The 16,656-nt window shown below is 36.2% G+C and overlaps 2 protein-coding genes across 13 annotated transcripts; one reads left to right on the top strand and one right to left on the bottom strand.

Moving 5' to 3' along the window:
• The first annotated feature begins 2,445 nt into the window (after nt 1-2,445).
• On the top strand, nt 2,446-8,188 carry LOC112177720 ((S)-scoulerine 9-O-methyltransferase-like). Its single transcript, XM_040511407.1, has 3 exons — nt 2,446-3,165; nt 7,115-7,179; nt 7,883-8,188. The coding sequence occupies exons 1-3, from the start codon at nt 2,448-2,450 to the stop codon at nt 8,186-8,188; spliced, it is 1,089 nt and encodes a 362-aa protein (XP_040367341.1). The 5' UTR covers nt 2,446-2,447.
• Nucleotides 8,041-12,890, bottom strand: LOC112180975. Of its 12 annotated transcripts, none has more exons than XM_024319565.2 (6): nt 12,694-12,890; nt 11,277-11,382; nt 10,624-10,824; nt 10,381-10,447; nt 9,801-9,894; nt 8,041-8,579 (listed from the first exon to the last, which is right to left on the bottom strand). In XM_024319565.2, the coding sequence occupies exons 2-5, from the start codon at nt 11,363-11,365 to the stop codon at nt 9,844-9,846; spliced, it is 408 nt and encodes a 135-aa protein (XP_024175333.1). In that variant the 5' UTR covers nt 11,366-11,382; nt 12,694-12,890; the 3' UTR covers nt 8,041-8,579; nt 9,801-9,843. The 12 variants fall into 12 exon arrangements, 4 of the variants coding, with proteins under 4 accessions (XP_024175333.1, XP_040367845.1, XP_040367846.1 ...); XM_040511911.1 differs by having other exon boundaries at nt 8,041-8,582; nt 9,840-9,894; XM_040511912.1 differs by having other exon boundaries at nt 9,840-9,894.
• Nucleotides 12,891-16,656: the final 3,766 nt, after the last annotated feature.

The raw sequence follows: 16,656 nt of genomic DNA, 5'->3' as shown, positions 1-16,656 counted from the left end.
GATGCATGCAAATTAAATTCCGCAAGTTTTAAGTTATTGATTTATCCACTTATTTATCGAGCATTTTATTTTGGTTTGGATTATTGAATGTTTTATTGGTTTGAACTTTTGAATTAAGATTCGTTATGCTCGATTTGAGGATTTTGTTTTATGCGGATTCGGAAATTTATACTATTGATTTTATATTTATATTCAGCTCTTGGAGCTTTTTAAGAGATTTACGAAATAAGAATTCGAGGAAGCAAAACTTTATACTTCTTTATACCCTACTTATTTTAGAACTTGAGATGATCTTGGCGTGCGGGGTCACGTCTATATACACTTGGATTCTTATTTCGTGAGATATGTGGGGAAACTATACAGATTTATTGGCTTTCTACGATCTTCTTCCTCACCATACGCGGGTCATGTGAATAGGTCTCCTCTCACTTACTTTGTGTTTGTGAGTGGCAGTGAGGTAGCTTTCTCCTCCTCACGTGGGTGGTAGTCGAGGTGATATTCTCCTCCTCACACAATCTATGTGTGAATGGAAGTTGAGGTTATTAGTTCTCCTCCTCGCACAATCTATGAGTGAGTGGCAGTCGAGGGTAGGTTGAGCCTGAGGGGCTCCATTCCCGTATGGTGAACCCATTTTCCCCATGTTCTTTTGTTGTTGTTCTTGACTAGCGGGGCTAGTCGGTCTTTTCTTAATTATTTGCATGCATCGGAAGTTTTTAGAGAAATAAATGTGGGAAAGTATAAAATCCCTTTATTTGAAATTGTTTATTTTTGTCCACTCACGCTAACGTTTTTATGTACTTTCCCCTGGGCCCTTCGGTTTCAAATGCCCAGTTCGCAGTGTAGCTGTTCGGCTTTAGGAGTTGAGGCTTAGCACCACCGCTGTCATCTATCCCTCGTAGGTTACTTGCTAACCTACTATGTGTATCATTGTTCTTTTGGTGTTAGACTGCTCTGATGACCTTGAGATTTTGTATTAATATTGTAACCTCTGACTTGGTTGTAATTTGAGTTAATTGGATAATTTGTTTTGAAGTGAAATTGAAATGCTACAGGTTTTGGGTTACCCATTTTTAAGGGAGGTTATGCCGAAATTTTTGGTAAACCTTCTTTAAAGGTGGGTCCCGCAGGGCCACTTCGGGTTCCAGGGTGGAATCCGGGGCGGACCCTGTCAGGGTGTTCTCTGCTGATCAAATCTGGTGCATAGGAAATTGCTGGTACAAATACCAATCTGGTGGTGGTGGCTCTTCGTGGTCCAATGATGTCTTTTCTGGGTCGAACTCAAGCAGCAAAGCAGCGACGGCGCAAAGCATAAACATCCTGAAGCTTGGTTCGATTTTTGGGTTCAATTTTGGATTCTTCAAGGTTGGTTCTGATTCTTCAAGTTCAGTTACTTTGTTCGATTTCTAGGTTCCAATTGCATCTGTTTTGCCTTTTGCCAGTGTATAAATTCATTAAATTGAGATGAGAGTATGAGACATTTTTATATCAATATATGAGATGAAATTTGTATATGAGAAATGAGATGAGAAATTGTATAATTGAGATGAAATTTGCATCTGTTTTGGTATGAAAATAATATGAATCAAGCATCTATTTTGGACCTTTGGTAATGCAATGTCGGAGTAAGCTGCCAGTTTTGGATTTTTGGTATGCTCTACATCTGTTTTGGTATGCTGCCAATTTTGGTATGTAGTATATATGCTCGATTTCTGTTTCTGAACTTTTTGTTACGCAAGATTTTTATGTTCTTAAAATTAGCCCACCCCATTTTCAGATCCTGGTTCCACCACTGTTGTGCCCTTACTTCTATTTCTGGGTTTGACTTTCTTCAAGCTTGGTTCGAATTGCATCTGTTTTGCTAATACATATGAGATGAAATTTGTATACGTAGTCTGTTTTGCCTTTCTGGGTTTCGAACTTCAAGCTGGATGCCCCTTTCTGTTTCAAAATTTGAAATTGAGTTGCATTTGTAGTATAATCTGCCTAGCCAACATCGTAGCCAAGAACGGGAGAAAAATCCCTATCGTGATTTGGAGGAGAGAGAGAGAGAGAGAGAGAGAGAGAGAGAGAGAGGGGGGGAGGAAAAAGACCAAAAAAAAAAATCTGACTCAAGGGCATTTTAGGAAGTGAAAAGAGATGTGAGGTAAAATATTATTAAAATAATAGAAGGGTGTGTGGTTTGCAATATTGGGTGTGCAAATTTCACCCCCCTACATTTTAATGATTTATGGCGGCTTTTGAATTGTAGCTTAATGGTTTTGGTGGCTCTATAATGGTTTTGGCGGCTCAATCACTTAATTTCAACTAGAAGATTATGAATGTATATATCGTTTCTTAATCTTTAAATGTAATAACTCATATTAAAGAACATTAGGATTCTTATATAAATAGTGCCTAAGATTCAAATTGAACAAAAAGACCCAAGTTAACTAGAACAAAAGAAAAACATGGAAAACCAGAGAATTAGCTCAGAAAACTATGTCTCTGCTTGGAATTTGGGAGGTCTAGTTGTCACTCAAATGGCTCTGAAAGCTGCAATTGAGCTCAACGTCTTCAATATCATTGCCAATTCAGGACCCGGAACTCATCTTACATCGAAAGAAATTGTATCTCAAATTTCAACTAAGAATCCAAATGTAGCAGCTGCGAATTTGAAGCGAATACTAAGAGTTCTAAGTGTTCACTCTCTACTCTCTGTTCAAAGGCCAAGCTCAAGTGGTAAAACAATGCAAGAAGAGACTTATGGTCTAACAAAGGAGACTCTTTGGCTAGTTCCAAATGAAGATGGAGTTTCCTTAGCTCCATTTATTTTGTTATTTTCTGAAATGGACATGGTGAAAAGCTTATCCATGCTCAAAGACACAGTGCTTGAACCTGGGTGCCTTCCTTTCAACAAGGCTTATGGTATGTCCATATATAAGTACCTGTCTGAGAAACCTGACCTGAGCCAATTATTTAATAAGGGTGTAGGCCAAAGTTCCATCCTCGATTTTGAAGAGGTGTTAAAGGTTTACAAAGGTTTTGAAGAGGTAGAAGAGTTGATGGATGTTGGAGGAGGTGATGGAATGACAATTTCAAAAGTAGTATCTAGATATCCACACATTCATGGGATTAACTTTGATTTGCCTAACGTTATCGTTCAAGGAACTGCTAAATATCAAACAGGTCAGTATATAATAAGTGCTACAACATCATGCATGTACAATTTCTCTTTCATTTGATACATACCATTTAGTAAGTACTGTTGTAGCTTCTAGTTTGGCTCACACTCATTACATTTTGATGTATTATTTATTCATTACATTAGGATTCCCATTTTATCAAGAGATCTCTTAATTAGTAACAGTAAAGTAATAGTCTGTAAAGTTTATCCTACAATTTCGCTAGGTGAACTATTTTTTCGGTACCACTTTCATCCTATCATATAGTTGATGTGGCGTAAAATCTGACCTATCAGATAACTTCATTAAATGATGTGGCTATACCACATAAGTCTGTCACATAAGGTGGGATACATGTGTTACCCATATAGGTAGTCCACCTAACATTATTCTATCACTAGCCTCATACCGTAGTATAAAGGAGGGGAACATAGAAGCTTCTTTCTCACTCACTTCCTCAATTTTATGTATGTTTTTAATGTTTTTTTGTCTGATTTTTTTAATTTTACTATAACAACCCTTTTGGATAATTTCATTATGAGTTTTATTTTTATTCTAATAGATAATTATGGCAATTCAAAATTTGGTGAAGATTTTGAAACTAAACTTTGGTTTCTCTTTATAATAGTAGTGATTTATGCAAATAATAATAATAATAATTAGCAGACATATATACTTAAAATTTGTTACAATGCTGGTAATATATTAATGATAATCAAAAGCTATTGAATTGTGATTTGAATGATTTTTGTATTATAAAATGGAGGCCTAAAATTGAACGACTCATATTATTGAAAATGTTTGTACTTTAGGCCTCGCATACAATTTAATGTTCTATTAAACTATACAAAAGATGTAAAAAAATTTATCTAGCAAAAGAACTAACAACAAAAAATAAGACTTATTTATATATTGTCACGCCCCTGATTTTACACACAAGAAAATCGATATATATAACCCCATAATTATATATGCGTGAACGTCCAGTCATCAATACAAAATACCTGGAAATCTTTTTCCCTTTTACTTACACAGATATTGATGCCCTGAACCCTCAAAGTTAATATAAACTCGCTCCATAGAGTTATATATTACAATGCTTACGAAATAAATTGTCAACAACAAAATAAAACGTAAATGCAGCTCAGAGTAACTATACAACGGAAGTCCTTATCAACGGTAAAGTCACAAAGATAGCTTCCTACCACAAAGCTGCACAGGAGTCACCTCAGCTTCAGCCACGATCTCTTCAACCTGCAGGATTAACCCCTACACCATTCCATTGAATAGTGCACCGGGTTCCACACAACAAACCCGGTAAGCTTATGAAGCTCGTATGAGTAACTCAAAACCAATTACACAAATTTCACAAAAGCCTTCTGCTCATAACCTCAATCCTAGCATCCAATTACACAAATTTCGGTCAAACAAGACTTCCTCAAGAAATGTTTAACGCCATCCTAACGCACTACGGCGAATTTCAACATCACACTCATTTCCCATTTCCCCCCCTAGGAGCTTTTGTCATCAACATGACATCAAAGGTGAAGAACAATGAATCACCTTCCTATCCTCACTATAGAGTACAGTTCATAACCGTTATGGCTCTTAATGTAAATCAAACCATCAATCAATACAATCAAGGAGAAATCAAGGAAATCACATATCAAAACAAGCAAAACAATTCATAGTAACCCCTGCATATAATTTAGTTCAGGAGGTCACATTAAGTCAAACAATTCAAGACAAAGTAGTCATCGAAGTCCCACACTCTGACGTCTGTAGGTAGCCCCAACCATCACAGCAGTCCTCTCGATCTTTGTTAACTTAATAACAATTCAGCTCCGCTACCGAGCAGTCATCACACTGATCATCGCACAGATTTCCACCGATCATCACCTAGATTTGCATCATCCTACTAATCATCACTTAGATTTCAAGGATCATCACATAGATTCACAAAGATATCGCCAATCATCACATAGATAGCGATCATCACAGAGATTTCGCTGGTCATCACATAGATAGCGATCATCACAGAGATTTCGCTGGTCATCACATAGATAGCGATCATCACATAGATTCACAACGAAGCCACTAATACATGAATATATATATGTATATATATACATCCCATAATATATATATATACACACATAGTCATCCATCCACACAGAAAACCACTAATACCAACTATAGTCATAGTTAACCTAATAACTCCAAGACGATAGGGTAATCATACTCATAACAAATATCAACCTTATTCATAACAATTATCGATCCTACTCATAACAAATATCGATCCTGCTCATAACAAATATAGATCCTACTCATAACAAATATCGATCCTGCTCATAACAAATATCGATCCTACTCATAACACATATCGTGAGATTTACTCACCAAACGATACAGGTATTCCATTCATTAATGAACCTTGTGAGATTACTCACCTCGAAACTCCCGCTGCGTCTTCAATTCAGGACAAGGCAGCCAATCCACAAAATAGCCGTCCAAGGAGTACTACGTCACGTACCTAAGGAATTACAGCTCTCATTCAGTCAACGAATCACAAGGGATAACGTTCGAAACCCTAAATCGAACCAAAATTCCCAAGGTGACGCCAAATGAGGCGAAACCACATCCGAGACCATCCAATGTCTCCGGAACACTTATACGATCGATATGTCAAAATCACAAGTCGATCGGATGCTCAAATCCTCAAGGATCGAATAAATCGATCGGTATGAAACTGCAAAAATCATAACAATTCCATACGAACTCCAAAATTTGCATATTATATATCAAAACGCTCGTATCAACGAGTAGAACATATATAATACCAAAACCAGTTCCTTAAGTGGCCGGAACACCGCCGGAACGCCACCACAGAGGGTGGTGCACCGCCGCCGGCCAAAAACTCATTATTTCACAAAACTCCCAACATCAAAAAGCTTCATCTAAGCATGCTTGTGAACTTTCATAACTGGATCGAAGTCAGAAAACAAGCCTAAGGGATCGAAAACTACCTCACAAGCCGTGAACAGTGATCCAATCCGAGTTGATCGAAGTTTCACGTGAATCGATCCAAACAACCACCAAGGATCGATCGGCGAAGCTATTCTGAGCTCAACCAAGGAATCGTTGAAGCCATGAAGTCGCCGGAGTTGTGTTTTCCGGCCGGGTCCGAAAACACCAACCTGCACCGCCTTCTACCGCCGCTACCACCGAGAATCGGTGCTAGAGGACACCACAGGGACGACCAGACGGAGGAGACGATCCTATCTGGAAAGTTTCGTCGCCGGAGACCGCCGCAGTTGGCCGGAAAAGTCGGGTCGGATCGACCGGGTCCGGGTCGGGTCAGTCGGATTATTTCGATTCTGAAGGTAGCAGCCGAGAGAGAAGAGAGAGAGAAAGTAACTTCCGAAAATGGAAGAAATGAAAATAGTAAGTTTCCAACTTGGGAAACTTCTATTTATACTAAAATGGAAATTCCTTCCAATGGCCATAACTTTCTCATACGAACTCCGATTCTCGCGTTCTACATATCCACGTATCGACGCGCTCTACAACTTTCGTGAAGGAAGTTTTCGGAGAATCCCAACGTATAAAAGTCAACCTTTTCAAACCCCCTAAAACCATACTTTTCGAATAAAAATTCGTCCACTTCCGCTCCGTCCACAAGCCACGAAATCGTCCAACTGTTATAAAATTAATTCCGGAAAATCCTCGGAAAATAATTACGAATTTCCGGGGCATCACATATATATATATATATATATATATATATATTTGTATTTTAGGACCTAAACTACATACCTAATGTAGTAATTTAGGGGCGATGCCTTTATAACGGTCGACCATATTGAATGAAGTAGACAAATTTATAGTATATCTAGACATGCATTGACTTTTATGTTGTTTAACTAACAAGAAAACTTTATGAAGTGCAGGTGTGAAATATGTTGGTGGAGATATGTTTCAGTTAATACCGAATGCACAGTCCATTTTGTTGAAGGTTGATTTACCTCTTCTTCTTCTTCTACTTCTTTTTTTCTCCTTTTATGTTCATATATATTCCAACGTACTAATAAAATGAGGTAAGAGGTGAGAAGGGCCCTCTTCTCCAACAGACTAGCTAAATTCAATTTTTAGTTATATATAACTATTTTTAAAGCAAAAATCAACTCCAACAGACTAGCTATACCCAAGTTAAATTTAGCTTTAGCTAAAATGGCTAGCTATATTTAGCTAGAGAATCTTGCATAACTAAAGCAAAAGTTATATTTCTCTCTCATCTTTTGTCCACATGTCAATTTACGATTCGATAAAATTTAGTATATTATTTACAAATAGCTACTACTGCTGGAGTAACATTGTTAAATCAATAATTATATTTCACATCTTTAGCTAAATTTAACTAAAAAGTAATTCATACTGTTGGAGATGCTCCAGTCCCACACAGTGTACTATTATCGGCTCTATCAAGCAAAATCAATGTTCATCTGCACTTCCATAAAGCTTCATGCATCATTATAAAGGAATGCAAACCACATCGTCGCATTGTATTCTATTCTCGATCTAGATAAATGCAAGAGACTCAAGTGGAAAGTACAATGAAAATACCATATATATGCTTCAAGTTTTAAATCTAGTACTTAAACTTAACTTGCAACCGTTACAATTATCGTATATATAAATACATTTTTACATGTATGCAGTGGGTACTTCATAATTGGAACGATGATCTGTGTAAGAAAATATTGAAACGTTGTTGGGAGGCATTACCAAAAACGGGGAAGGTAATAGTTGTGGAATTTGCAATACCTGAAATACTAGAGAAAACCGAAGAGGTAAAGAAAATTGTGGCATTAGACGTGGTCATGATGGCTACTCCCGGTGGTAAAGAACGAACAATTGCTGAGTTTGACGACCTATCAAAAGCTGCAGGCTTTGTTGAAACAAAGATTTTTTCAATTTCAAATGGGTGTTATGTTCTGGAGTTTCACAAAGTTGAAACATATTAGATAGAATGATATATATATATATATATATATATATATATATATGATCATCTAAGAGACATGTCTTTCTCCTTTTAGGTACAGGAATAAATTCATGAGCCTCTCCTATGCTTCGTACATGAGAGTAATCATGCAGCTGGCTAGCAAACCATAAGACTATTTTTGTTTCTTTTATTAGTGAGATGCACAACCCAGGGTGTATTCATTTTTAGTTTTAACTAGGCAATTCCTCCTGCGCGATGCCGCGGGTTTGTTTGCTTACTAATGATGAACACTTTGACGCTCACGTCAAGTCAAGGTACTGGTTGATTCAATCTCTGAATTAACAGGCATATAATTTCAATTACAAACTCAGACCCAAAGCCGTTCTTTTCTCCTTTGCTCAATCACTGGTCTGCTGCAAATTGAAGAAAAATCAATTCTCATACTAAATTTTCATGAGAAAAAAACAAATTTGAACACAGAAAAGAGCAGTTAGCACCACAAAGTCAGAAACATTCTCAATAACCCAAAAAAAAAAACAAAAGAGAGAGAGAGAGAGAGAGAGAGAGAGAGAGAATGATAGGTGGTTCAAAGCAAGTACTGTGCCATAAAATTTAAAGTAATCAAAACCAAACTAACATAGCCTTCTAAAGAGGCCTTAATTTCAGGATCTTACATTTGTCTCTTCATATTTGGGGCTGTTTTCACTTTCTTCATTATGCTTTTTAAAATCTCTAACTTGCTGTTGTCCGTGTGCTTCTATTCAATCTCTAGGTTTATTCAATTCTCTATTTTTTTATCATTCTTTATTCTGTTAATTATGTTTGAAGTAATAACACATTTCTAAATTGGTCATCAAACAAAGGAATGAGTATTTGGCAGGCCATTTATGCCCATAGCCCAGTTCAAATTGTCAAACACGCATGAGAAGGATGCTGAAATTTGCTGTACTTGGTGCTATATATACCAATGAAAATAATCATTGCAATGCCTATATAACTTTATGGCAACCTAGCTGCTAAAATGGAATGCCTCCTTTACAAATCAGACTGTTGGGAACAGATAAGTAGTTTTTAAATCAAATCTTTACCTAATCGAACCAAAAAGGCTAGGTCTCTGAAAAATCAAACATTGTTGATGGAAAAAATTTACCAGCGGAGGAATCCTTGGGCTTTCTATCAAATAGTAATCCACTAGATCCAATCAAATGGTAGCTAACTACAACAAAACCATACCAAACAGAAATTAGACAAAAGAAAAACATAACCTAGCTTTAACATGAAAGGGGCTTATCTATTTTATATTGCAAATCTTGATTTCAAGCTAGCAAATATTTTAGATTGCAGAATTGCAACTGAGCAATAAATTACAAAACTTAAACTATATTTCTTAAACTGAGAAATCATATAAGGATTTCTAACAAATTTTTCTGCAATTCCCATGAAACAATTAAAAATGAAATACAAACCCAAGTTCCATAATCGATAAAAATGTAAGCTTGGCTCGGATTTTTCAAAGCTACGTCATTGAAATACTTTGTGGAGGTGAGTTGGAACAAATCAGTGAAGTCACTGGGATATTATTTATGTCAATCTATTTCATATGTAGCAGTACCATCAGTAAACTTACTAACCGAAGAAATAAACACTTGCTATGATTGGGTTCCATTTACCCTGCTAAAATTCTATTCTCTTCAAGGTCCCCAAAGAACATAAAGTTAGCGTCACCTGAAAGATGCAAAGAAAAAGATCAGCAATGAAGCTAGAGCATAAAAAAGAAGTAGGGTAATCATTTACAGAAAACTTATGATAAAAGGGATTAAAAGCTATTATAATCTGTAACATAGTCATCCAACTTGTTTTCAGAAACTGAGACTGGAACAGAGAAACCCAAAGATGAAAAAGCTTTTGCTAATCAACATAAAAAAGACAACAAAGCAATCAAAACTTGACCAATTACCCAAATCAATGTTAATGTCTTGGCTGAACATATCAAACTAAAACTGAAAGTAGCAAAGGCAGAGAGATAGCCATCAAATCAAACCCAAAAACCATCAAATTCCATGAAAAGAAACAGAATCTAAAATTTACTTCTCTACCAATACAATGTCTTATTTACCTCAATGATGTCACGCCGAGAATTTAAAGCAATCATCATCGAAGAATACAGAAATAATCGTACATGCTTCTGGTAGAAGTGGAAAAGTAAAATACCCAGAAACTCCTTCTGCCTATGGAGGACCTAATCGGCGCACTTCTCTTTCTCTCTATGTCGGGCAATCTGAAAGTAAAATCCGATTACAAAAATCCAAAGCAATTTCAAAAGATTTGAAAGGAAATCAATTCGAAAACCCAAAACCACAAAAACCATGCAACCAAGCATCAAAACAAAACCCAAAAGAAAAACACGAATTAAAACACATAAAAGCCAGGTACTTTAGATCATTATCCAATTACCCAGATTCCTCTTCTTCATCTTCTTCTCGTCCCCCTCTTCTCTTTCTCTCTCCGATCAGTCTCACGATGTGAATTCCCCTCTTCTTCTTTCTGTGCATGTCTCTCGCAGAAGACCTCTCACATCCCTTTTCTTCTTTCCGTAATCTCGCAGAAGACCTCTTCCTCTCATAAAAGACCCAGAAGACACCTCTCCCGGTCTCTCTGTCACCCTCAGAATGTTGAATGGCAGTGTCATAATTAAGAAACAAAAAGGGGTAAAAGAGTTAATCAATATGGCATGTTACTGTTCACGGGGAGATAGCGCTTTAGTACATGTAACTAGATGATGTCTCCCGCGCGATGACGCGGGTTTTGCTTCCTAAGGTTTATACAATTGTAAATTTGTTGTACAAAGCAGTTGCACAGAATTGATAGAATATAATAGTATACCTAGCTTATGGTCGATCTACAATGATTTGCAAGCACTGATTTCATTGTAACTTGGCTTGTCATCTGAATCATGAGCGAAAGAAAACAAAAGCACCCTAGAGGACTGACCTTCCTTAATTCAAAGCTAGGTGGGAATACATATATGTAGTGCAAAATCCACCAACTATACATTCTGTCACATAATTAAATCACATAGTTTTGCACGTTGATTAGTTTCCTCTTACTTGTGACAACTTGCAGTCTCAGTTGGCCCAGCTTGCCTTGCCATCTCATTCAAGCAAATACAGTTGTAGAAAACATGTAGCGGTCCCATGTATCACAACTCATGTTCTGCAAAAGATAGGTATTGGAATTTAGGAGAAAAGGAAGACACATAAAGACTTAATAATGTTTATTGAGCAATAGTCATACCAAGAAAAATCAAACGAAAATCAGGGTTTCAGGATTTTGTTCATTACTGATTCCATGTTTCGAGTGAATTAGATTCCACCACAAATTTTCAATACAAAAAACTACTTCCACAAATTTTCAGTACAAAAAACTGTTTCAGTAGTAGAAAAAAAAAAAGCCAAAGGAAATTGATAAGCTCTAGAAAGGCAAATGCATGGTCACAGTTTGTATTCCTTTTGTTGCTTTAGTGTCATCTTCAAATGAAGTTTAGTCTAGACTGGATATTAATAACAGGAAATGGCAGTGTACTGCAGAAATTTGTATCCACCTTAACCTCTTGTTAATCAAAACCAAACTGATGCAGTACGTTGAAACTAAATTGAGATAAGAGAACACTTTCAAATGAATTGAATGAAACTAAATTGTCTTCATTCTAAAGATAATCGAAGCAAACGTATCTATACTAAAATTGATTTTATGCAAAATAACAGTGATGAAGCAAATAGAATCGGACTTTGATCCAAGGTGACAAATATTTGTAACCTTTTGTTTAACTGCAGGGACACTATAGCATGAATTGAAACCATTAATCTCATTGCTCAGATTATCCCAAACTATTACATCCTAAATTCCCAAACCATAACATCCCCAACATACTAAACAAATTAATACCCGAGCTATTTAGTTTGTTGCTTCTCCTCAGACCCGACCTCTCAAATCTAAAAATGTTTAAGCGGCAAACTTTCAAATTGAATGTTGACCTGGGTGATCCTATGCCCAACTTAGCAATGACTTTAACTTACAGATCCCTACTACCATATTAGATCTGCTTACCAAACACATTTCATTTCTCTGGAACACACTTAATGGCTTCCAAATTAAAGCAACCTAGCTTCTAATTGGAGGAATTGGATTCGAATAAAGTGCATGATCAGTAATATAATTGTAATACACATATACTAATCAGTACAATAAATCATAGAAAAGCCTTTTTGAAAGATCGCGTTCAAGTTTCAAGTTTTGAAAGTGCGATTGGAATTGAATCAGGCGATTTCAGAAGAGAGACTAATTCCTTCAATTATTGAGATAACACCATAACAGAGGTTAAAATAATTCCCCTTCATGTTGGGGGTATCAAAGAATAAAAACAGAAGTACCCAATTGAAATCAAGACAGAAACTTTAGTGGAGAATCCAATCCAAATCGCCAACCCCATAAATTAAATGAGGAGAATCAACAAAATCTACTTACAGGAGACTTGTCCTTTCGACTTGAACAGCGGTCACAAACCTGAAAACTACTCTCTGCAAATGGCGTAACCTTGATCAGTGTCATGATGTAGTTAACAGAAATGAGAAAGGGATCGACTGGGTCATTGGGTTAAGTAGTGATGGATGAAAATCGAAGAAGATTGAAATTGCAGAACCTCTCTCTCGCAAGACCCAGAAGACCTATATTTCTGTCTGTCAATCGGTTGAATGGCAGCATTGTAATAAAGAAAAAATGAGGGGCAAAAATGTAAATCAATATGGGACTTACTGTTCACGGGGAGATAGCGCTTTAGTATAGGTAACTAGCAAGATTGCGCGCGCATTGCTGCGGGGTTCATTATTATGAATGAAATGAAAAAGAAGTGTTGCTTGAGGTGGAGAAGATGTTTGTACATTGTCAATATTGTTTAGGCCAATTTCTTTTGACGGTCACTGGACTTGATATCACCAGTGTAAGACTTGAAATAAAAAATCTAAAAATTATTCTTTTATATAGAGCATTTTTCAGTCCCCTAGAACAATTGTAATTAGGAAGTGTTTTATGTTACTTGACATCTTCCAGACATAGAATAAAAGATCAACCATGTGTAGGATTGTAAAGTAGAGCTGGTTCACAGAGTGGAAGGATACAATCAACTTCCCCATAATCACTCTCTATAAAGTCCTCAAAAGCACCAGCAGCTTCAAAAGATCTAGAGACAATAGGAAGCATATGATCTTTACCTAAGTATTGAGCTAATATCATGCACATATATGAATAGCATGAAGAAATGAGTAGTATGTCTTAATTTGATAGGAGCATAATTGTGTTTGTTTTTCATTTAACTGAAAAGCAGTACAGCTCAACACCGTATATGCAATTCTTTAAATTAATTTATAGACTCTGTTTCTGAAACTGTGCGTCACGGAATGAAATTATGCAGTATATAGCAACACTTCTTTCTCCCGAATTGAAACAGAAACATAAGAAGAACTTGCCCGAGAGAAATTTCTAGTATACTTGAATCCCTACTCATTGATGTCAGAGCCTTTCACTGATTTTTAATACCAAATCTTAACATTGCTCAATCCACGCTGAACAATATTAAGCTAACTATTTTAATATTCCAGAAAGAATGTAACACAATCTATTGCAAGAGATATTCTCTACTTCCAATTTCCGAGTACTAATTAAAATGCATATACACCAGACAACCCTTTAATGTGTAAGTTAGTACTTTTAGCAAAGTTCTATTTGCATGTATGACGTATTAGAAGCTTCATTTCGCTACTGAGATTTGTCTAAGGTCTATATAGGGATCCCCATTTTAAAATGCATTACTTGCAGCCAAATTGTCCACTTTTTTATAAATGAGAAATTGAGAATGAGCCAAAAGAGGTAGAGATAAAAGAAACTTTACCCTGTCCCAGTAAAGAAGGCTAAAGGAATCATGATCGAGTTCCCAACCATTAATAGTCATGCTGCAAGAATTAAACCCAATTACCAAATACGGTAGAGGAAAGACTGCAGAAGTTTCAGATTGACTTGCACGTAGAAATTAATCACATACCAAACTGATAAGGCATCCACAGCAGCAGTTGCATCACTGAAGTACCCAGTCATCAATGTTAGGAGTTCGGACTCTGTAATACCAATACCCCAAACAGATAGAGTTGTGCTTTTTTGGGTTTCCCAAAAACCATGCAAAGACAGCAAACCCAAAAAATCGAGGGGGGCAAAAAATACCAATACCCCAAACAGATCGAGTTGCGATTCTGGAAAAAAAAAAAAATAATAATTGTTCTGCGCAATCAAAACGAAATCTTAAGAGCTTCCCGTCCCCCTCTCCCTCTTCTCTGAGTTCTCTCCCTTCTTCTCTTCGCTCTCTATTTCTTTCCCTCTGTGTCAACCTGACGGTGTCATCCAGGCAAAAGACAGCTAATCCAGAATTGCCTCTGAGGAAAACACGTGAGAAGCCGAGAATGAGGTGCTGGCTCATGATGAGATCAACAGGTTGTTAAATCTACATGATGCAACAACTGAACACATCAACCACAAGATCATATCATATAACAACATATCAACAACAATTAAACCAGCTGCACAATATCCACACATAATCTACAGAATAGCTTTCCCAGTGGAACTAGGACTCCACCTGGATCAATGGCACTTTGAATCCCTGCAGAAACAACTTGACCAATGTTAGACATCTTGAGCAACTGGAACGAGAATGAAAAGTAGCAGAACTGGAGCTAGAAGCCTTCTGTATATCAACACCAAAAGCTTCAGAATGGGGCTGAACAATATGCAAAACTAGTGGTGTATACAGGGACTTTGCTCCCTAATTATATTGGCCAAAACACACGAGTTAGACTCATCCCATAAGGAGTCCAACACTGCTTCATGTTTATCTAGATAGGAGACTTAGAGTTTATCACAAATACTTAATGTAATACAGGTTGATTAGTAATGACTTTCCTACTTCTACTAGGAGATATACATCCAAGTAGATAACCAGAATTAGAGTTATAATCATGTACTTCTTGTTATTTACATAGGATTAAATCAGTTGGTTTGATCTCAACGTGATTCAGATAATGTTAAGTCCACATATTCTAACACAGGTGGCAGAGGCAATAGAGTAAAATGTCTGACAGAAGTAGGGCAAAATGGGAACAACACTATTCATTAGGGAATTCACTATTCATAAGGGGGTAGGCGCTTTAGTATATTTAGAATTTGGCATGTTTGTAACTCTATGTTCTTTGAGGTTTGGTTTTTAACGGGTTTGATGTGAAAGAAATAGAAATAGGCTTGGAAATTTGAATTTGTTGCCTTGTGAATCAACACTGTTATTTGTAAAAATAAAATAAGGAAGATGGATGCTACGGAGTTCGTGATCGGTGGTGGGTTTAGTTGCTAATGAATGGTTCTTTTTGAACAACTTGCTCTAAATTCGGCATAGAATTTATGAGTTTCTTTGTTCTTAGTTTATGCGTTCATTATTTAAATTTTTTTTTTTCTGACCATTCTTCGGTGTAGAATTTATGAGTTTCTTTGTTCTTAGTTTATGCGTTCATTATTTAAATTTCCTTCTTCTTCTTTTTTCTGACCGGAATGGTCATTATGAGTTTCTAGGTTTCCTTTATTTTATCTTTTTGTTGAACGTAAATCATCGATCAAGTGCTTCTTCAATAAGAGATTCCATCTTCAATTAAGGAATTTCATCTTTTATTTTGGGAGGTGCTATTCACACACCTTTTCTATCTTTCTATTTTTTTAATTCAATTTTTTTTAAATTACCCTAACTACCCTCCCTTGTAATTCTGTTTTTTTTTTTTTTTTCTATTTGATGAGTTAATCATGAATCAAATATCATTATACAATAAATCAATTTTTTTACCTATAAATTAAGGGAAAATAGTACGTTTATTAACTGGAATGACCTGTATTATTAGACAAGGAATATGCTTCTCATGTAATTACCTTCATCCAACTGAATTCAAATTGTAAAGTTTGTCCTTATACTTTGCGAAGCACCAAACTCAATGCTTGTTTGTTTATAATTCTTAATCCAGGTGCATCATCCTCAAAGAAAAAAAAGAAAAAAGAAAAAAGAAAATATATATATATATATATATAATCAGCATTTTATCCACTTCAGCCACAAACTTCCACACTGCAGCCGATAATGTACACATAATTTGGAGATGCACTACATAATATTGAATGCAATGAGTTACAATCTTCCTATGGGGACAATATTATGTTCTACTAGCATAATATAGTAGAACAAATCATGTCTATCATTATGAGGCCATCATTATTAGGCTGTTGTAAAGTTCTATAGTTGCTCAATGGATTCAAATACACCAAATAGTTTCAGTTAGAATCTTATCAAGAATGATGGATTCAAAGGGGCTCGAATGATCACTGAACTCATATTTTTCTTCCATGTCT

Source organism: Rosa chinensis, chromosome 7, assembly GCF_002994745.2.
Source record: "Rosa chinensis cultivar Old Blush chromosome 7, RchiOBHm-V2, whole genome shotgun sequence".
Classification (NCBI taxonomy): domain Eukaryota; kingdom Viridiplantae; phylum Streptophyta; class Magnoliopsida; order Rosales; family Rosaceae; genus Rosa; species Rosa chinensis.
The sequence above is the reverse complement of the archived record's forward strand: the minus strand, read 5'-3'. Positions and strand labels throughout refer to the sequence as shown.

What these genes read in the sequence shown, in the direction of transcription:
- LOC112180975 (XM_024319565.2), bottom strand. Translation starts at nt 11,365, where the DNA reads ATGGGACCGCTACATGTTTTCTACAACTGTATTTGCTTGAATGAGATG. An exon ending in GAGACTGCAAGTTGTCACAA is followed by an intron (nt 10,825 to 11,276) that starts GTAAGAGGAAAC and finishes TGAGGGTGACAG; the next exon opens with AGAGACCGGGAGAGGTGTCT. An exon ending in GATGAAGAAGAGGAATCTGG is followed by an intron (nt 10,448 to 10,623) that starts GTAATTGGATAA and finishes TTTTACTTTCAG; the next exon opens with ATTGCCCGACATAGAGAGAA.
- LOC112177720 (XM_040511407.1), top strand. Translation starts at nt 2,448, where the DNA reads ATGGAAAACCAGAGAATTAGCTCAGAAAACTATGTCTCTGCTTGGAAT. An exon ending in AACTGCTAAATATCAAACAG is followed by an intron (nt 3,166 to 7,114) that starts GTCAGTATATAA and finishes TATGAAGTGCAG; the next exon opens with GTGTGAAATATGTTGGTGGA. An exon ending in CACAGTCCATTTTGTTGAAG is followed by an intron (nt 7,180 to 7,882) that starts GTTGATTTACCT and finishes ACATGTATGCAG; the next exon opens with TGGGTACTTCATAATTGGAA.